At 37.6% G+C, this 22,745-nt stretch overlaps 1 protein-coding gene across 1 annotated transcript in view; it reads right to left on the bottom strand.

Annotated features, from left to right (window-relative positions):
* Window positions 1-440: 440 nt before the first annotated feature.
* Window positions 441-22,745, bottom strand: part of XKR4 (XK related 4) — a 221,215-nt gene continuing 198,910 nt past the window's right edge. The window contains 1 exon segment of the mRNA XM_040068352.1: window positions 441-1,743. Within this exon segment, the coding sequence (XP_039924286.1) occupies window positions 797-1,743 (947 nt within the window). The 3' untranslated portion in view covers window positions 441-796.

Below are 22,745 nucleotides of genomic sequence, written 5' to 3' on the forward strand. Positions count from 1 at the left end.
ACTATGCGCTAGAGCTCCTTATTTCCCCTCAAAACCAGAAGTGAGCTGCATAGAGTTTCTGTTGAAAATAACACCGACAAGTTAAATTGCATTTAAAAAAGACTTTGAAATTCCAAAGAAAACAAACAGTTCTGGTAGTATTAATTTTAGTGACCTAATTAATCAGAATTTAGTTTATTTTCCATCGGCAGCCTTATAAACACGATGACGTTTCTTTTTAATTAAGAACTATTTTGCAAACCTATTCTAACCTGAATAGTTGATTTATGGGAGTGTTGAAGACTAAGCTCCTGTTTTTTGCCCCAGAAAACAGTTTTCCTAACAGCAATACTGTGTGCTACAGTTTCGTTATTTTTGAAAAGGTGTGGGGTTTTTTGTTTTTGCCACTGATTATGGAAATATCAATCATTCATTTCTAAAATAAAATGCACTACTGGCTGAAGTTGAAAGCTCTGGTCAGAGCCTTTTTATTGGTTTGATTGTAAGTACTGTGCAGTCAGAGTTTCATAGCAGTAAGGGATGGTGGGTGAGTTCCCCCAGCTGATGTAACTGATTTCTATGTGTGGGTCAGGGTTTGGGGATTTTTGAGGCTTTCAGTCGATGCTGCTGTATCAGTGTTCTGCAGACAGACTGCAGACAGTGGATCAAATGATAATCATGATGATGGCCAGACTAAGAACACTATAGCTTGCTGCTCTACTTGTGGTACGCAGTTTAGTTGTTCCTACAGCCCTACTGTCAACCCTTAATTTGGACTGTAACACTGAAGCTGCTTCAAGCTGTGTTTTTGCTTTGTTTACAATGTGGTTTCATATTCCAAGCGCTCCTGAATAAGGGCATCATCTTTATACTGTAGCCGTGGAGGAGCAGGGGAACATTCAAACGCTAAGATTGCCTTCCTCAGGCTCCTGTCCAACACGTGTCTCTCCCATGCTGGGTACCTGTTCCTGAACAGATCGATTTTAATGACAGACTCCTCAATCCTTGGTGGCCGGGATGAAGGTGTGGATGGCGCTGTGGGTCTCACCTGAAACACAGGCACACACCCATCCCTCTCTGCAAATTTTTGATCCCGCTCGCTCGTGACGCTCCGGTTGTTGGAGATGGAGCGTAGTGTGCTTGTGGCCACTTCTGGGGGAAGGGTGAAGGCAGCGGCAGGGTCCTCACAAGCACAGCTCGGTGACTGCCCAAACCTTGGTCCATTGGGGTGAAAGAAGGCATAGTACATTAGCATAAAAACAATGCCTGTTAAAAAGCTGCTGAACACTACACACAGTGCTGGTATGGCAAATGCATCAGAGATCGGAGGGGCCTTGTACAGATACCAGAGAACACTCAAGGCGGTGTTTTCTAAAAGGATGACAAAGTAGTAAATGAAAAGCCTACAGCGTGTCCTTCCTTCCTTGACATTGAACCAGCTGAAGATATAGATGATCCCAACGACCATGTCGAAAACTATCTCCTCCCATTTAGTGATGCAAAACTCTGTCTCGCAGTGAACGATCCAGAAGGTCATGATGCACCAGTGCAGCACGATGAAGATCCCAAAGTACAGCTGGAAAACCGAGGCAAACAGAGCAAAAGTAATGACCCTTGCTGCAATCGTGAAGAAATGCCAGCAAAACTGGATTATAACAGCCATGTAACTGATGGGTTTCTTGTCATCGCGGGAGTCGCGGAGGGCCTTTTGGTAGGAAGCCAAAGCCCAAGCCAGGGATACAAGGGATGCTGCAGCAGTAAGACCTAGGAGGAAACAGGAGATGCAGTTAAGGCATAATTAGCATGTCAGCTCTTGGCTGAAAACAGAGAGATCCTTGCTGCTTTAAATATGTTCTCCACCACTGGCACAATAAAGCCTCTTCCTTCTTTAGCGCAGAGAAATGAACCTCTGCTGCTGAGATTTCATTGCCTGATGCGGCATACACACAAACAAGAGCAACTATTAAACCACAGACTGAAGTTCTTCCCTAGCAAGTACATATTTGAAACAAATTAATGAATTCACAACTTTGAGCAAGTTGGGAATAGGCGTCTCTGTCAGCTGTGTGATCTAAGGGAACCTACTGTGGTTACTGTTTTCAAGAAAGAATACAAATTTTCTTGTTTTGATAATTCATTAAAGAAGCCTAATATAAAGCAACCAAGTCTTTCTAATTAAAATACCAGCATCATCTACATATAAACTAAATCAATAATAATGTGAGCATAAATCTACATGTTGAAAATAAATTTATGTCACTCTTGTTACATCAAAATTTAAACTGATTGCCTTACACTTGATGAGGGAAAAAAATGCCAATTTTTATATTTTCACCACCTTTAAACAGAATTTTAATAAGTAGAAAAGGTAAGAACTTATTTTCTTCCAGCTGGGAATTAAATTTATTTTAAAAATGTTGGAATTGTTTTATTGAATTAAAATTGTGAGTAAAGATGCTCCTAAAGTAATGGGCTATAAATTTTAATTTATTTAGCCATTTTATCTCCAATATATCACAGAATTGCCTATTTACAAGGCCGTAATTTATAACATTTTAGTAAAACCTCACAAATATTTAAAGCAGTCGACATGAAATTATTTCTCATAAGATTTAAAACATTAGTTTTGTGAAAATACAAAAGCTGTAAAACAATTGATAAAAACATAGACCTTTCTATACTTATTTTAAATGTATATTATTCTTTTCTCCTCAAGGGAATTTGATTCTTGTCAGTAGGTAAATTTAGGAAAAAAAAAAAAAGGTTGCTTTGAAACAAATCTGACTTTTAAACTATTCTGATGCTTCCATACATTACCAGAAAAACACCTTACATTCCCATTTCAAAAATGGTATAGCTCAGTATAATTATTCAAATGATAAATACTTACATAGCATTCTGGTAGAAATGAATGATAATTCTTCTTTACTAGAAGATTAATTTTTATTTGCTTATGACTTGTATCCAGCTGCTTTGGATGAAAATGGAATTGCAATTGAAATGCAAAATCCTTGCCTTTCAAGTGTATTTATTATTTAAATAATATTGCAATAAATGTTGTATACAGAGGGAAAATGTATCAAGCGTTTTATACTTAAAACTGGTTTACTAGCAAAGCTAATTTTACATACAGCTAATGAATGAATTCATAAGTCTCAGGATTCCAGACTGAGAATTTGTTCACAGGCCATTTAAAGATAATGATGCTTCAGCTTATTCTATTTCTAAGCAGTTCCTTAACTTTGAACTAGTTATTGAAGTAAATCAAACTGACATAAAGAAAACATTACTTTTGTTGGCTGTTAAAAGCTGTTTAATCATTTCAACAACCTTTGGTTCTGGATGTATAGCAAGTATTTTTCTTCCCTATTAAACAGCTTTCTTTAGAACATAACAATCAAGAATATATTACTTAAGTATTATAAATTTTAAGAAATTGTATTAATAGAAAATGGTAAATTTAAGCCTAAATACATGTTGATATTTACTTTGAAAGAAAATAAAAAAAAAAGTTATTTTAAAAGAGGAAAAAAAGTAAGTTATGGAGATAAAATGCATTTGAACAAACAATCCACTTGGCTTAACACACCAACATTTTGCTCAGTTAGTAGTATTGACAGATTCATTGCTTTCAGGAGGGATTGTGCTTGCCAATGTTCCTCCTTCTCTGGCAGGGTGCTAATAATGTTGTGAGCTCCCATGAATTGAAAACCTCTTAGTTTTAAAAATAAAAATAATAACAAAAAAAATCAGCAGAAATATAGAGCAAACAGGATTCCAGGGAGAATTTTTAGTAAAACTTAATAATTTTTCTTCCCATGCAGCTGCCTGCATGAAAAACCCCCAAAGTTGCTTCTGGAATCTTCCTTCATAGAGAAAATAAGCTATCAGCAATGAAGACAGGAAAGAGACATTGTATAAATTGGTGTTTTCGTTTCTGACATGTATATTTGCTTTTTCACACTGGGCTGCCTTTCTGTATCCATTATCTCTGATGACAACCCTGGGAGTTGAAAATGTAAGTTCTTGTTTTCCTCTAGGAATGTTTTAAGTATTGAAAAAACACAGCTCATTTCCCTCATGAAATGAAAAGTTGGGAAAGGTAGATGAATAGGATAAAGAATCTTTCAATACAAACAAGCCACACTGAACAAGAACTCAAGAATAGTGTTATCAGCACAGGAAAAAAAAAAAATGTGAGCAAGAAATCCATATATTTCTTTGCAAATCTAACTTTAATGACCTCACACACTCCCCCAGAGGTTTGTAGAGATATCATCAGTTTTGCATTAGGAAGTGTAAAATCATTCAATAACGCACACAGAATATAATGTTAAATTCATAGGAATTGCCACTGTTCTAATGCTAATTAATTCATAGTCATTGTCTGGGACATAAAGAAGCAAATACAATAGCTGTGTAATATTTAAATAGTCATTAATAGGGAATTATCCTCTGCTTTTACAGAAGCAACTCTGGGGTTCTGGCACACAGGAGAGAAAAGGGGACAAGAAAATGTACAAAAGGGAAAAACTGCCAGTTAATATACGATGTATCTGCTCTTGGCTATTGGCAATGGTATTAGGGATATAGAATTAAGATAAAGTTAAATGCTTCATGGGCTTCATCCATTTTTCTTTAGATGAGACCAAGCACTAAAGATTTATTGAAAATTAATTAATAATGAGAAGAACGATGCAAAAGTGATGCAAATGGCAGTTTGCTAATATATGTCACTATATAAATAATTCACTGGGAATGGTTAGAAATAAAGTGAATTATTGTAGCACTGATTGGAAAATTCATTAATTAGAACATATTGATGCATTTGCTGAGTATATGTTCACACAAACCCTATTTCAAAGAGGAACTAAAATAAATTTCTATTACTATCAAACAAAAATTTTAGCAATGCAGGTGCAGCCAGGAAGACTTATTTGTCACTCAGGAATGAAAAGATATTGGACAAGATCTGTGGAGCTGCTGTTCATGAGGAACAAGAACCAGCTTTCCCACTTGCTCATCTGTAGTGTCTGCACACTTTTGGGGTACTTACAGCAGCTTTCTGGTGTATTTGACTCTGATATTGTGAGAGTCTTGTATTTAGGGCCTTGATCTCGGAAATTAAGACTAAATAGCCATTCCCAGTGAATATGTACACCAGCAATTATATGCTCATCCATTACAGACTGTTACAAGAACCGGAAAGCAGAAATTCTCTAAAATGGCCTTAGGAAGCAGGAATGCACGTTCCTGTTTCTTTCTTTTCTAAAGATGAACCTTTAAAAATTTTCTACAGTATAAGATTTGATCTCTAAATTTCTGTCCTGAAGAGGAAAGAAATGCAGGCTTTGCACGGGAAGAGCATCACAATTTTTATCTGGAAAAGGATGCTTTTGTATGGTTCTAAAGTGGACACCTGAAATACTTAAATAGCAAAGAGTGGGAGTGTACAAAGCACTTTCAGCCTTTGCAGCGTAGCCCATCCACAATAGTCACAACAGCAAGAAAATAGTGCATTGTATCAGGACAACATTCTGCCAGGAACTAATTACAATCTGTTTTGAGTGAAAAATACAATTTAACCTCTTTTAGTCTGTGAATGGTTTGCATTAATTAATTATATTATTTGCATAAAGGAATGACATCTTTTTAATTACAGATGACTTTCAGATGTTCTTTAACATAGTGAGAGTCTATCAGACTTTCTGTCTAATAAAGAACAGGTTTTTTTGATTGAAGCATAATTTTAATTTCTCTCCCTGAAATTATTAATTTCTCCACATATGATATGCTTGCATTTTATAATTCATCACATTTCTATATGCATACTTTAAATATAATACATAATACACTACAAGCAACTACATTAAATACATAACAAAAAACTCTCACACATGACTTTCACAAGTGAAAGCAAATGCATATGAGGGAACAGATAATGTATATATTCACAAATGTAATATTGTTTTAAGGAAGCAAGCAAGCTCGAATAACTAGGTGAGAATCAAGGGAATTATCCTCAATGGCATTTGTGAGAAGCCTGATCTGGACTTGATAGATTAAAGGTATATTCTGGTCCATAAATGATTTTTTCTAATCATATCAGTACATAAATCCTATATAGCATAAGGACAGAACAGCTCTAGTCAGCTGGAAACCCTGCAAATGAATGAATTGATCTGAGAAAGTGCTCCTTGACATTCAACCTGATTTCAGAAATCAAACTCCTGCCAAGGAGTCCCTCTGCTTCATCCTTCCTTTAAAACTTATACTCATCTCACCATTTCCAGGAGTAAATTCATCTAAAAGCAGGAATACCAAATGCAGCAGGACATCTAGGTGTGACAACATTGCTTGGGATGTGAGACTTTTAAACATTATTTTAAGAAAGCCTATTTTTTGATTTTCCTTCTCAGCTGGAGAAGTGACATTACATGCATCCAAGCTTCCAGGTGCTTCTCTGAACCAAAGCAAAGGATCTCCAATATTTCTATCTTATTCCTTTAGGAAACAGCATATCGTGACTGCATCCCCCCAGCTTCAGAAAATATCTTGCTATATTTACACATCTTTTGCCATGCTGCTCTGCAAGTATAGGCACAAGCTAAAGATTCACGTGGAGGCAGCCTTGCAGGCAGTCTGACAATAGTCTGTGGGTTTCTGCACTAATTATTTTGTTCCCAAACACAGTGTATGACAGCAATGTATGTTATGTGGTACATACCATCCTTCCATATGTGGTTTAGTACACAGGAGGCTTTGAGGGCTTTAGGGGCAGCTTTTGGTCATATCAAGGGCCAAGTGTCTAGGTTGTCAGTGCATGTTTCCTGCTCGTGGATCTCATTCCCTGACCAATACCATGACATGAAACCTAAGTATGACTCTTACTTTTGCTTAATGCACTCCTATTTTCTAAAGGGACAACAATACAAACTCTTGCCCTCACCTGTGCTATTTCCCCATAAACACATTGCCCAAATAATCCTATTACTTTCCCATGTCAGCAAGTTTGTCCTATATTAGCAATCAAACCAAGATCAAAGGCTTTCTGTTCAACTGAAATAAACTTCTTGAGGTCAGAAAAGGACCTTTTTCTTTTTTCTTGACTCCCACTATGTCTGATTTTGTCTACATTGAAATGGCACCCGACTAAAATGTTCCACTCCTGTGGTTTTACACTCAGATTGTTGCTACTCACAAACATGGGAGTGTCAGTGTCTGAGGATGAGTCTCCAGTAGTTCATATTTCCAGTTTTTGCCACAGATTTCATTCAGAGATGGGGGTTTTCAAGACAACATAGATGGTTTCACTAGCTTGCCAACGTTCAGCTTAACTTTCTCCCACTGCATGCTGAGGTGGATTAATGCAGCATAACGGGTGACAGGAACTCTTCCTTGTTCAAATGTAAGTCAGAATTATACCTGATATTACTTCTCTCATGTGTTACACAATACTCATAGAACATGCTAGCATATGTATAGGAATCTTTTATCCTGTGATTTCTCTCAGCTGCTTTCAATAGACACTTCTGGTGAGACAACTTCCAGCTGCTTCTTTAATTTGCCCCTCCAACAACAGCTTGTTACTGCCCTGAAAATCGAGAAATACTCTACGTGTTGTGTTACTTTCAACCTTATTCGTTTTACCTACTCCTAATTTCTTACCAGCAGCAGTTTGGACTCTGTGTAGAGGACCAAGGTTAACTGGCAAAAATTTGGCTTATTGTATGTATCTTTAGCAGTTTCTTAGGGTCTGTAGAGGACACCTGCCTAATGATTTATTTCTTGCTGCACTCAGAGTCTTATCCACCTTAGCAAATCTAACTGTTTGACAGTGTTGAGAAGCTTCTGCTGATCAGCAATCCTGGTCATAGCTTTATATATATGGATGATGGTCATAGTTTTGTTTCAAGATAAAATCAAGCACAGTTTCCCATTGTCCTTGCCCTTAAATCCAAATTAACTCCTTTACCCGGTTTTCATTGTTAATATTTCAGGGCTTGTATTAGAAATTATGAATAAAATCAACACAGATAGAGAGAGGCAACTTGGTATGCAGGGACCACAAGAACCATGAAAGCTGGCTCTCTCCTGTCTTTCCAAAGACCACAGTAAGTAATTGAGGTCTCTCTTTCTTCACAGACACCAAAAGCCTCACTACCTTTTCCTCTATCTGTAGAAGTAATTGGCTCTTTCAGATAACTTGGATGGAAGTCTCACTGCCAGAATACCCCAGCTAAGGCCAGTTACTAGCTCACATGCTAGTGATCTCTTCCCTTTCAATTATACTTTTCTAAGATTTGTTAATTTCTTGTTCTACTAAAGATGTGTTATACTTAGAACTTGCAGTTTAGAAGACCTTATTAGCCACCAATCAAGTCCAGTCCTTCACTGGTGCTCATGTGTGCCGTGCACGCTGTGTGCTGCCAGGCTTGGCAAGACAGCATAAGATCATTTTGCCTGTTAGGAATCTAAACTTAGATTCTGTACTTTCACAGCTAGACTCCTTGTCTGTTAGGTAATTTGGTGTCTTTTATTCCAGTGAAGCATGTGCAGCGCAAACATACCCACTGACTCCCGGCTCATTTCCATGATTTCTACATTTCAGGGATTTCAATGGCATGAGCCTGCTGCAAGTAGCTTACAGAAATCAAGGGATTATTTGGAGGATACAGCAACCTCAAGCAGAACAGACCCTGCCATTAGCTCTTAAGAAACATCATGACAACCTCATGCTAAGTTAAATATAGGGCACCATCTATGGGAGACAGCTCCTCCAGCACTGCTCTGTCCAATGCACTGCCTGCACGGACACCTTCCACAGCACCCATGGCAGCAGCAGCAGCCCTTCTCCCTGCCACCCAGCAGGAGAAAGAGAAAAAGATGGAGTCTACTAGACATGTAAAAAATCCTGTTAGAGCTTAACTCTTGAGGAAACGCCTTTCTGCTGCTCCACATTTCTGTGATTTCACCGGTTCTCTTCTGTTGAGCTTTTATATGCCTTTGCTTATGCAGCTTCTGTGCAAATTCTTCCCTTGTATATGTCACTGATTTGGAGGGACCAGCCACACAGGTTTTCACTCCATGGCATCTAACAAGATCAACTGGAATCCTTTTCATTGGAAATGTTTCGGAAAAAATATTAAAGTGAACACCCTCCCCCCACAAAGATATACACAGTAAATGCTATTTGGATTATTTAAGTCTTCTATTAAAGAATACACAATAAAAACCCACAACCCAGTACACACACACACACACACACACACACACATATACATATAGTACTGAGTCTATGTGAGTGCATAAGCATGAATAGGGAGAAAATCAGTATTAGCATTTGTTTCTTTTGCAAAGTCACTGTGTCACCTGCCCCAAGGTTTGTATGCCATCCTTCTCAGCTCACAGGGCAGGGGCTTGCCAGATGTCGGTGGCTGGCTTGGCACTGCTGCAGCTGTGGACTGAACCCACGCATCAAAAAAGGCCAAGAAAATGAAACTTTGGACTAGCAACTCTCAGAGCAACAACACAAAACTAGAGCTGAAATGGTACAAAAATTGGAAATAAATCTGTTGACATGAAAGCGTGGTCGTGCTACGAACAGTACTGGTTTCCTAATCAATTCTCCATGAAACTGTTTTCTAATTGTTTTCTAGCTGTTTGTTAATGGGGTGCCAGGTGCCCAAGTGTTGGCAGGGGGACAGGTGGGGTGGCCTCCATGAGCAAAGGTCAGAGCCTGCCCCAAGTGGGACACGGGTGTTTCCAGTCAGTTTCCAGCCAGCTCCAAAGTGAACCACAGGACACAGCTGAGCCCATCAGCCAATACGTTGGTGCCTCTGGAAAATATATTTAAGAACGGACATTTAAAAATGTTGAATAGGCAGAGGAGGGGGGGAAATAAGGATGAGACAGCAGCCATGTAAACACTAAGGTGGGAGAAGAGGGGGAAAATCTTGCTTTAATTTTTCCATGTTTCTCACCATCCACATGTGTTTTCACTGGCAATAAATTATATTAAAAGTTGAATCCGTATTACCTGTGATGGTAACTGGAAAAGTATCTCCCAGCCTTTAGCCCAACCCACAACGTTTTTTAGCCTCTTTTCTCACCCTGTCCTCTTGAGGAAGCCGGGTGGGAGTCTGACTGCAGTCCAAAGTCATGAATCACCTGAATCACCTCAAGACAATATATTTTTGCATGCACAAACTGTACATATGGTCATGGCTTTAGGGGCCAGGTTGTGCCTGTTCCTTCCAGGACCACTCAAGGAAATGATTTTGTCCTTGCACAGGGATACATGAAACATTCCTCAAAATTCTCTAAACCCTCTTTCCTCTGAAGGGTGTCTTGCCACCTGCCAGAGACCTAAAACATACTGACTGCCTCAAAAATGGACGTCTGAGAACATCAAAGCTGTCACGTTATTTCCTGAAATTTAATGAGATGATGTGGGAGCAGAATGCACTGAATACCCATGAGAATTGGAAGGCTACTACAAATACAATTTTTCAATGCCTGTAGAGAAAAGTACAAATTCTGGAAAAGGAAGTACCTATAAATTTTTTTTGTTTGTTTATTTTAACATAGTCACAACAAATTCATCATCTTAATTTTTTTAGTGAAACATAAAAAAAATGATACTTCAGTAAGGAGCTTTATAGATGTAATGATATATTTAAAGTGGGATAGCACAGTAAAAATCAGTGTAAAATACACGCCACAAAGCATGGCATCGCGAGCACTGAGTGAATCCTATAATTGTGTTCAAAGAAGTGAATAAGGATTCAAAAGTTTCAAACTAGGAACAAAACACCCTTCCAAGGGCTATTTGAATTTACTTTAAGTATGCACCTTTTTTTTCAGTCTGAATTTATTTGGTTTTCAGCCATTGATTTGGCTGAAGTTCTGTAGGGTTCCAATGACTTAAGCATAGTATTTCATGGACTTTTGGAGTTTTAAAAATTAAAGGTTTTCAGGGCATAGGTTTTTACTCAGAAGCCCTCAGTATTAAATATCTGAAGACAATTTTCCTAAGCCTGAAATAAGCTGTTGAAAGATATATATTTTTACTACTAACCACGATTTCTGATGTGTTTTCCACAAGTAATCCCACAAGAAAAACAACTTGAAATGATCATACTGGTTGCAATATGGTAGCACATATCAGAAATAGGATCTGGCAAATTCAAACTATCTCCTCTGAGTATTTTTTTCAAGACAGAATGAGTATCCTAAACTGCAAAGAGCACTATCACTGGCTCTAGTAATGTCTGCTGAGGATTTGGAAAAGGAAGGGCTAAATCAATATTTCAAATACACCAGAGATTTATATAGATATAGATATAGATATAGATATAGATATAGATATAGATATAGATATAGATATAGATATAGATATAGATAGATATAGATATTGAACTAGCTGTGGCCAGCATCCAACACAGACAAGACCAGAAGCCAAGATGCATTTTGGCATGAAAGATATCCCAAATATCTTATACTAAATTTTATGGCAAATCAATAACCAGAGACCAGGTCACTGACAAAAAAAAAAAAAAAAAAAAAAAAAAAAAAAAAAAAAAAAAAAAAAAAAAAAAAAAAAAAAAAAAAAAAAAAAAAAAAATTGACTCCATGCAAAGATAGCATGGGGCCCTTAAATCTCCTTAAATCATGATTTTAGGATTGGTTTTCAGAGGTTCATAGGCTCATACTGGCTTTCTGAAGGGGGATAAATTTCAGCCCTCATTAAGGGACTGATATTTCTCCCACTTGCACATTAAACTTGGTCTGAAGTTAGTACCTTATTTGACACAATTTGTCTAAGAAATATTTTGTTTATGTAGCATTTTTTTGTGTTTGTATTTTAAAGTTCTCTAAGCTCACAAGAGATGTTGAGGATTATGTCTGATATAGTACTCTGAGACAAAACACAATTAGTGTCACTCTGTAAAAGAAATCAATTTAGTATTTGTTCAATCCCACTTAGCAAGGGAAAAACTGGAGATGTTAGCTCATGTTAGTACATGAAGAAGCTTCCTTCGGATCAAACTCTTTGCTATGTTCCTCTCATTTGAAAAAGTTCACAATAATTCATTAAACAGACTTATTTTTCTGTTAGTGGAAAAACAATCACTAACCTCTTGTCCTCCATCTCAAAAGAAAATCCATATTTTCACCTACTGTGAAGATAATGTAAATTGAAGCAAAGTCTAACAAACTGTTTTGAAGAATATTCAGTGTAGTCTGGAGATTAACTTTGCTTCCAGCTCATGCCATGCTTGGATTATTTTAGGTCTCATATTTACATCTTTGTCCTCAATATTAGTTGCAAAGTTATTTATTATCAGTAAGGAAGCTCTACAGCTATACATCTACCCATGTCTGATATAGTTGGAATATATATGCATGATATATGCAGGTAAGTATTACACACAGTCTGTATGTATGGCATATTTAGAGTTCTATTCTACATGCAGACAGAAAAACTGGTGCAGTTCGAATATACCAAGCAAAATAATGACTCAAAATTTTCTCTGAAAAGCTTTTCCAATATTTACCTGTGGCTTGTGCCAAAAGGTTTGCCCCTTGTTGCATGTTTAAATGAATCTAATTTCCATTTCTGCTGCTTGTCCAGAAGATTGAAAAAGTTCCCTGTTATTGAGCTTTTTTTTTCAAATGTACCCAGAGAGAGAGAGATTGAATTACATATTCAACCTTTCCCCAATATTCTAGGCTTATGAGTTTCTAAAACACTTATATGCCAATGGTTAGTTGATGGCCTCTGAGACCATTTTTTTCCCTGTCCTTTGAATTCCCTTGAGCAGCTCCTTCCTTCTGGAAGTGTGAGTCACAGAACAGGGCACAGTGATCTTATGGGCGCTGTTCAAAGTGGTTTGATCTTTTTAACGTGTCTACCATATATTTTTTTTCTTCTTCATCCACAGATCAATATAAAGTCAAAGCCTCAACTTGACACCAAGATCTCACAAGAAAGCCCTTCTCTCTCCTGCTTTGCCATCTTCTGAATTACTGTTTACTAAGACAGAGAATTTCCCATCCTATGGGTGTAGCCTGTGTTTCTCATTGTAAAATACACTTTCCTATACTGAACTGTAATGAGCTGGTTGTGATAATTTTGACCTCTCAGTCGGATTGGCCTGTGATGGCAGCTCTCCTAAGCACTACCAGCTACACTCACATCTCTGTGCAAAGCCTGGAAATGCCAGTCACTGGAAACCCAGCTGGCAAATGATACATGTCATCATCCACCAGGCTATCAAACATGATGAGAGCAAGGACAGGCATTTAGTAGGTGCTCCTGAGCACTCCCTCACTTATTCTTTCCTAATTTTCATATCCATCTAGATGACAGATTTTAGTACATGTCATATGAGCTCTACTCCTTCCTGCTTCAAGATCTCATGTGATTTTAAGTCACATGAACTTTAAAAAATATATTTATACGTTATTCATTATAGTTGCTGTCATCATTCTAACTTCTGAGCTTGTCAGTGAATGGTAACAGGTCTGGATAACAAGAGCTGATGTCCAATGGAAAAAAAAAGGCTTGCAGAATTCTACCGTCTCACTTCTAATTCTTTGTTACCTGAGTACACAGTTGACATTTCTATTATTTTCTGCTGAATTAAAGTTAGGATAATCTTTAGTAATGTTTATTTCTGTGCACACTTCCTTTTAACATCTTTAGATTTGCTTCTTTATGCATCTGAACATCAGTTTGCTCCATGGCAATTGTTAAGAACGACCAACTGATTTCAACAGAATTTGAAAGACACAGAAATGGATGTCTCAGAGATACTAAGTTCTGTGAGGTTTAGGGAAGATGGCAGCTAGAGAAGGGCCCAAAGAAATGTTCCCACTTAAAGTATAGTGGACTTTAGGCATTTCATTTTTATGCCTGAATTTCAGGCATTTTTATGCCTTCAGGCACTTTTATTGCAACAGCTAGGGACCAATTAGTAAGTGAATAAATATGTGCCTGGCAGCTGGCAAATTCACAAAGATGTAACTTTGAGCTAATCCCAGCAGATACTGCCTCTTAGCCATCCAAACCCAAAGTCATGAGAGAACTCAGAATAAAGCAGGGAGTGAACAGCACAGTGTGACAACCCAGGGGATCTGAGAAAAAAGTGGATATATTTTCAGGGCAGTGGTTAAGGCAGGAAATGAAGCTTCATTATTTTTGCTGCTTGAAGAACATATATTAATAGGCACTCTCCTTTTCTTGACCTCATCTACTTCTCCAATATTTTGTTAAAATGTAATGTTTCAGTGTCTACAGGGTCCTCCAGGCGGGAACATAATATAGTTCAGGCTGGATGTAGAACACAGAGGGCCCTGCAAATGGAACTCGAAGCCTTAGATCACGTTTTAAAGATTACTGAACATCTACCTCAAAGTGCGGATGAATGAATATTAGTTTTACACCAGTGTGACTGTAAATCAGATTCTCTGCAGACACAAAAGGGAGAAGTGACAGTCAGCTGCATACCTAATATTTATTTGATTTATTGTTTTTTATATACAGCGTGACAGCAGATTAGCAAGGCATTTTTATGACACTGATGATCAAGAAGTTATCAATTCACATCACTGGGACATTTTAACAAAGAGAATAACAATAACAAAGCATTCAATCTATAGCACTTAGCTAAATAAACAATTTGATATAAAAATCCAGTATTTTTTCAATGTCAGCAGTAGTAGCAACAACTGATAAAAGCCCAGAGGCAGTAGTTCTAAATCTACTGGTGAATATACTAGACTAATAGAATATCTTTACTCTGGTCCACCTTATTAATTTTGATTTGGAGAGGAAACAGAATTGTGTGCATGCCCTCAGTTGGGGAAAGGTGATGATATGCTATTTCCCTTCAGCTTTGATATTTGCTTAGATGTGAAGCTGTGAATGACTCTTCATTCAGCCTGCAGAAAAACAGCTTATCTCTGCTACTAGTGCACTTAGATAACTCGTCCCTCTCAGTCAATTATAAACATAACTATTCTTTAGAAAACAGAGCTCACAGAAAGCCCTCTGAGCCATGCCAAAAACACACGGCCAAACAAAGAATCAAAACCAGCACCATGACAAACTGATAGCCCATTTTGAGATTTGAAAGGTAGTATGAAAATACACTTCAAAGAGCTCAGATTCCCAATCAGAGAAAAAAAGTGCCCTGATCTATTTGAGTAAATGGTCTTCCACACATAGATTAAGTAAATAGGTTAGGCAAATTTTTAATTTTTTTTTTAATAATTGTGGTTCTTACTAGAGCACACACAAAATACCTCTCCCCAAGCACTCTGGCATTGGTGGGAAAAAATATTTCACATTAATCAGAAATCCATTCAGTGTGCATGTAGATTGTATATTTCTCTACAAGTTTTAATGTTCGGTTACCAAGATGAATTATATTTTGAGCTCCTAGCATTTAATTTGAACTCTTAGTACTTCTGGCCTGATTATACTGTAATGAAATTCAGATATTTCTATTGCTATTTCTGACTGTTTTGAAGTGACATATTACGGGCATTGATACTGGCCAAGGAAAAAATGCAACACTTTTGCAAAAACTTAGCATACTTACATTGTTAATTTTTTTTTTTCAAATCTTAACCTGATCTGGGAAACAGGAGACAGAAATTTTGTTCTGAACAGTATATGAATACGAAGTTGTTTAGATATTTTCCTTATTCTGTTCTTGAAAAACAATGTCTGTCGAGGGGAAAGAGTGTGATTTAATTTTTTCTTTCCGAGATACTCAACTCTCCCTTCTCCTCTCACAAAATAACTACCATAAGCCATGGATTAAACATCTTGTCCATTTCAGTTCTACATATTTTTCTTCTACTGTTTCTGACCCCAAAAGGATTCAACATCACCTCCCTCCCAAATGCTCCCTAAGACACCTTCCTTTTCTCTTTGTCACCTCATCTGCTGGGTTTTCAAACTGCTTTTTTCACAATGCACCTTAAATTTCTCACTTTCTTGCAGGTTTTCTAGCTCATATATTTATTTTCTGTAGAGGTGCTCCAGGTTCTTAACCCTCTTCCTATGTCCATCTCATCTGGTATCTCCACATCCCTGTACCCATCCCAGCACTGGGACAGGGTGCCCAGGTATCTGCATTTAGATAAAACCTCCTGATGGCAGGAACATTGAGGTCAGAGCTGTCTGGTTCAGGAACGTGTTGTGGTCCACCATAAAACCAGACAGCTGCCCTCCCATGCTTAATCCTCTTGGCAGCAGCATCCTGTCCCAGTAACTCACTGCTCTGGTTTCCAGCCTGTGTAGTCACACACAGGTCGCACCTATTTGCTGCTCTTCAGGCTTTCCCCAAGCCAGCTCATCTGCTTTCCTCAAACAGACAGGGGGTTTTAAAGTCCTGTTAACTGGGTTTTTTTTGTTTGTTTGTTTGTTGGGTGTTTTGTTTTTTTTTTTTTTTTTTTTGTTAAAAGATCTTGCTACAACAATGAATTTCATAGGAAACGAATATTCTTCTTAATTTTAAAGAAAGTTTTACCAGCGTTACCTGCCTCATATTTTAATATAAGATGTCATATTGAGGACAAAGGACTGCTTGTGTGAGTTATTATCAAGTCAGCAAGGATATTCACTGCTTCCTAGTTTTTCCAAAGCTGCTTTCATTATCTAGAGCATTTCAATTCACTTTCTTCTGTTCTGACTAGTACTCCTATTTCTGAAATTATGTCATCAGAATAACCCCTGCCCTGTGCCTGTATACATTTTTATTACCTCTCTTTCTCATAATGAGGTGAGGAGACTCTGAATACAATGGTCAAGTAATCAGGTAAAATTCCGTAGACTGCAGGAATATATTTGTAATTATTTGCCGTCACACTGTGCTCCTGTCTGCATTAAAATAATTTATGCTATTCACAATGTACCTAGATCCATAAATTCATAGTTTAACATTAAAATAGATAAAGTTAGGCATGATCTCAACACAGCCTGTTCTCACTGCAAAGAATTCATAAACTGAGTACCCCAGAGGCTTCTGGGAAATGCAAGTGATTTCTGTACAAAAAATGGTGTCTGACAATATTCAGTTAGTAAAACACATTATTTCTGTCCCCAATATAAGATTCCCTCTCCTTTATCCATGCTGAAAAGATGACAAAATTTTCCCCTTATAGCTCCATTGTATTCCTCTAGGGTCTTCAAGAGAAGCAAAGTTAGCTCCCAGAATGTGAGCATGCCTATGAATGGGACATTTAACAATTCTTTGCAGATCTAACACCTTTCCCTCAAAATATTTTAGTATTCTCTGTAGTCATTGCATTATTCTTAAAGTAGCTGATGAAAAATGTCAGTGTGACATCCATTTTCCTGATGCATGAACCGGGGAAAAAAGAACCGAATGATTTGCCTGAAATATCAGCCTACAAAGCCTCTTTGAGAGTAGGAACCCAAGAGCTCTCAAGCAGAGTCTATTATCCCAGGCACAAAGAGCATGGCTTCAATGGCACCTCAGTATCACCTTAGCTAAACTTTCAGACGCTGAATTATCTGCCTGCATCAGTGCTGTGCTTATCAGTGGACTTGAGCACCACTGCCCATGAGCCAGAACTACAGTCTCTGCCTGCACTGCAGACATTGGCTCATCAGCATCGAGATGGATTTTTGGAACTTTCCTTCTTTCCTGAACCGTCATTTTACCAAAAAGATATAAAACTTGTATATTTTGGAAGTCAGTTGAGTCCTACTTAACCTATCAAAAGCAACTGGGATTTGAAAATAGGTGAAAGCATGAAGGAGAGACTGTTTTTGAATTATGCTTTTTACAGTTGTGGGCAGTGACAGGTATTTATTTCATTCTTTCAAGCACTTGGCTAGCAACCACCATTCAGAGTTATCATAACTGCCATTTCTCAAGAGCTATATAAATCAAGCTGTCTTACCAACTTAGCAGCTTTCTACATTTTTGTCCTAGAGTAACTTTATGATGCTTGTATCCCCAATCGTCTGTTCTGTTTGTGCTGTATATTGAGTCCTGTGCCTTTAAGTCTGGTTCTAAGAGCAAGGAGAAGCGCGGAGTTTGTTTTGAGAAAACTGCCTGACTCCTCCACATTCTTCTGCGGACGGGGTGTTCAGTGAAAGCTTAGAGAGACTGCAGGACAGAAATCTTTTTTTGCTTTTAGTTAGTTTCAGCTAGCTAAGGCAGAGATTAGGTGTATGTTTTTTCCACTTTTCTCCAAATTTTTTTTTTTTCAAACTAGTTAAAGAAAAAAGCCACTTAAGTTTACTTCCCAAAAAAATCCTATACAAAAGTTTTCCCCCAAATTTATCTCCAAACCAAAACAATTTTAGATCAAGAAGTGCTTAGTTTATCTTCTTACAGCTGGAGGTGATGCTTTGTGCCTGTGCTCACCTAAGACAGTGTTTAACCACTGTGTTACAAGCATGCTGAGAATGCCTGCTGCGAACACCAGCATGCATGCCTTTGGGTGAGTATGAGAGAAGATATCCTGGAGTTTTCTCCAGTCTTAGATGTCTTTCACAAGACCATCACAGTGGCGATATATTTGTTCAAGGCTTCACATTTGTGCACACAAATTTCGAATGGGTTTCGTGCCAATTCACTGGCAATAACTTTTAGGTGAATTAATTCTTCTTAGATTAGTTTTGCAGAGGCATAAAGTTCCATTGGTTTTCCTGATCAGAGAGACTTGAGGACTGGGTATTTATGAGCATAACTTCTATGGGTCATTAGAGGAATTTGGTTCACTAAACCTTAATGGGCCTGTTAAAAATATCTGATATATTCAGTACAATTATTCAATCAAAACCTGCAACTTTAATTTATTATTTTTGGCCAATGGCACATTCCACATCTTGAACTTCTGAGCTATACAGGGTATATACTCTGATGCTTAAATAGCAATTTAATAGCAGCACTGTCTAAATAAGGATATTTGCTTAGATCAGTTATTTTCTGAAATATTTAAGATTTGCCTCTTGTCTTTAAAAATTTCTTTTGCATCCTTAGGAATCAAGCAGCAATTTTACTGGCATATTTGCAAGTAGAATATGAAGAAATTTCTCTAACTCTGCAAAAGCTATTTTATTCTAGGTATCACCAACCTGAACTGAATTATTATGGCATGGTAATAATGACCTCAAAATAGAAGTCTATAACGTGAACACTTAAACTCATGTAATGAATGCCAATTATTCTATTACTATGCTAAGTGTATAATTACAGAAACTAGAGAATATTCTGGGCTTTCAGTTTTTCTATTGTTGGACTATTTGGTAAACTTGACTGGCAGCTTCTCTGTTAATATTTTTTTAACCAGAAGGGAATCAAGTCATGCAGCCATTTTGAGTGACAGCTAAAAAATACTGACTAATGAGCAAATATTCCACACTGCATTTTAAAAATGCAAACACCATCCAGGAGAAGGAATTCAAGTAGCCAATTTGTAAAATAAATGACTTTATAAGGCATGCATGATAACAGACCTGAGGAAAAATGGGATGCCGGTCCAGGTGGGCTCAATGCAACAGGCATCCATAGCACAGGATCCCTTTACATCTTGAAAGGCAAACACCACATATCTTGGCTAAAATGTCAATTAATTAAATAACTTGCTAATATAAGTAGCTTGTGCGTTTTTGCTTTCGTGGGATGAAATTAATGAAAGAACCCTTTGCACTTCTGAAGACAGACGCTTGCATAATCACACATTTGCTATAGGAAATGTAGGTCCTTGGCCTTCAGAGTAGGAGGAGAGACTGAGGGAGTTTGCCAACATGTTATCCTGGCATAAATTAAAGGAGCTTGAAGGTGGCTGTCATTTGCCTTTGCTGCTGACAGTTTTAGAGGGTTATTGATTCAGCTGACAAGCTTTAGAGGAGTGTAGCCACGTCGCCTTTTCCAAGGCCACAGTCTTTGCACAGGAGGGAACAGCTGCTTGCCTTCCAGGGCATCAGGGGGTTCTTGCACACCAGAAAGCTCTTCTGCAGTTCCTGGCTGTGAATTAAGGGCTGCTCTGCAGTGGGAGTAACTGCCTGTGTTTGTGAAATAGGTCAGCCTGCCAAGCAATGCAAGGCTCTTTCCTCAGCTGCAAAGCATCAAAGCCTTAGAAAACCACCTGAGTTAAATGTTTGTGAGGGAAGACAGTAAGGGAGGGAGGAAAGTTGAGGAAAGGTTTAATGCATTGTAACGAACCAGAAAACACCTGAGAGTCTTTCTGTGAGGGAAAATAAGGCTCACCAGAACTGCTTTTCAGTAGAGGCACATAGTCACACAGAAGGAAAAGAGTACTGCTGAGGAACATAAAGAGCTGGTTTTTAATACAATTCTCTCTGGTGGTGACTGTACTTGCCAACATTTCACCTTAGGGGTAAAACTTCTAGTTTGTTGACCCCTGGTACAACGAGGTGCCAAAGAAATGCATAACTCAGTAGGATTTGAGTCATGTTAAATCCATCATAAGAAATTTGTGAAATGTCTGGTTTCCAGTTTCAAAAGTAATTTAAGCTTCAGCAGTAATTACATGCTGAACCCCCCTGATGTCAGTGGGAATTAAACATTAAAGCACTTCAGATGAAATCCTATGGGCCAAGATCTCCACATCTAAACATAAGATTGAAGTTAAGTTTGCTGTAAGACTCCTACTACAGCTCAAAATAAACCCTTATGTTGAATCCTTAGTGCCAGTCCCAATTCAGTCACAGCTTTGGAAATGTACCCTGAGGGCATATTTGACCCAGTCCCTTGTTGAGAACCTGTTCACTGCCTGTCTGGGTAAATTACTCTCCCCAAGACCTGACCTATGTTTTCAGCGGTAGTATTCTTCTGCTAACTGTTAAACTTCCTAGGCTGTTTCCAGGGCTCTATCCAGCTAAGACACCCGTGTATCTTTTTCTTCCTTTGGTCAGTCATGCACCCAGGAACTTTTCTTCTGTCCTGAAGCTCCTAATTAAATAATAGAACTCAATGAAAAATCCAAGATAAGGCTAGAGCACCATTAGAATAACCCTCCAGGAGGGAAAGTAGACATAGCCAGCTTTTCTTCTGAATTAACTTAATACAAAAGCTCAGAAGAAGAAGCAGTATAACAAACTGCTCCAATTTACCCAGCTGAAACATAAAATAGCAAGCTAAGAAAATGTTTAAAATCCTATCACTATTCTGGTTGAAATTAAATTATTTTTTACCCCTTACAGTTTGTGATTATCATCTCTAATCCAAATGAACCCTGTGCCATAAGTTTTTTATTCAGAAAAATTTCAATAGATGTTGAACTTACTTGGGGAATTTTCAAGGTTAATTGTCAAATCCTTTATGACATCATGTCAGCTTCTCTGTGGTAAATATAGGCTTGTGATCAGCAGACTGTCAACTGTATTTATTTATAATCCAGTGTTCCTAGAAACCCATCTAAAGGCTATACTTAGAGGTTGTGCCACAATTCTGCAGTGCTGCAAAAACTGGTCACATATGGAGGTAAACAGTTTTGAAAGGTTAACCCTCCTCACTTGTGATATGCTCTGACATCCTGTGGATGCCAACTGGCTGAACACAACACCAGAGGAAGAGCTGTGGGTATGTCAGAAAAGCAGACGGTTGCTTATTCAGATGAAAATTTACCACTTAAAATGGTAGGATGGAAAATCTGCAGGGTACTGTAGGAAGGTCAATGATATGGATGTTAAAATCTGGAACAGGCTCACAACTGACTTAGTTCTCAGTGAGTTTTATGCCTGAGATAATGAATATTTATTCTAAGTAATCAATTATTTATATTAGATTGCATGCAAGTACATTTATTATATATAAGTACATATATATATCTATATATGTACATATATATAAGTACATATAAATATGTTTTAAATACAGTATTAGTTAAAAAAGGCAAGGCACCTAATCACTCTAGACAAGAATGCAAAAATGATAAAAAATATTTTCAAGGTCTAATTTTGTGCAGACTTAAAATAAACATGTCTCACACTCCTCTGTTCTGAGACAATCTCCAAAGCAAATATGAGCTGAGTGTCAGTAAATTCAGTTTGGTATGCACTCTTCTTCCAGCTACTAGAGCCTACACTATCAAACAACTCTCTCAGTTAAAGTTCCCTCGGTATTTATGACTGAGCCTCAAACATACTTATAAAGTAATATTATGTTTCTATTGTCATTTTATAAATTAAAAACTGGGAGATTTCTTTAGGAAATGTGGCTTAAGCATTTTTTATAATATTTAGCAGTGATGAATCATTAGTTCATCTCATTCTGTCCATGCAGCCAGGTTAGGTATTTTTAGAAATTGAATGCAATGTGACTCAAGCTTTTGCCCTTGGTAAAAGTATCTAGGTAAAATTAATGGCTGGGGATATACAGTCAGTTGGACCTTAATTCCTATGAAACTCCAACTGTACTAATCAGGATAATGACCTCCAGGAGAAGTTGCAAGATTAGTCCATTTTCCTATGTCTCTTCCCATAGAGCCCTGTAGTAGAGGTCGTTCCTTTTTTGTAGGGTCCTATGTCCTCTTGCTAAGAAGAACAGAAAATTCTGTGGTCAAGAATATTTTACAGAAAGCATCACTCATTTTGCCTTAAGCCCATCAGTAAGTCTGCAAATACATGCGCTGCTGTGATATTTCAGAAGGCATATTCCACAGAGACAAAGATATAAGAATGAAATTAATAAAAGCTCCTCACCCAGAAGATAAGGCACAACTTATACCAGTGACATGTAATCCAGGAT

Source organism: Hirundo rustica, chromosome 1, assembly GCF_015227805.2.
Source record: "Hirundo rustica isolate bHirRus1 chromosome 1, bHirRus1.pri.v3, whole genome shotgun sequence".
In the NCBI taxonomy this organism is placed as follows: Eukaryota; Metazoa; Chordata; class Aves; order Passeriformes; family Hirundinidae; genus Hirundo; species Hirundo rustica.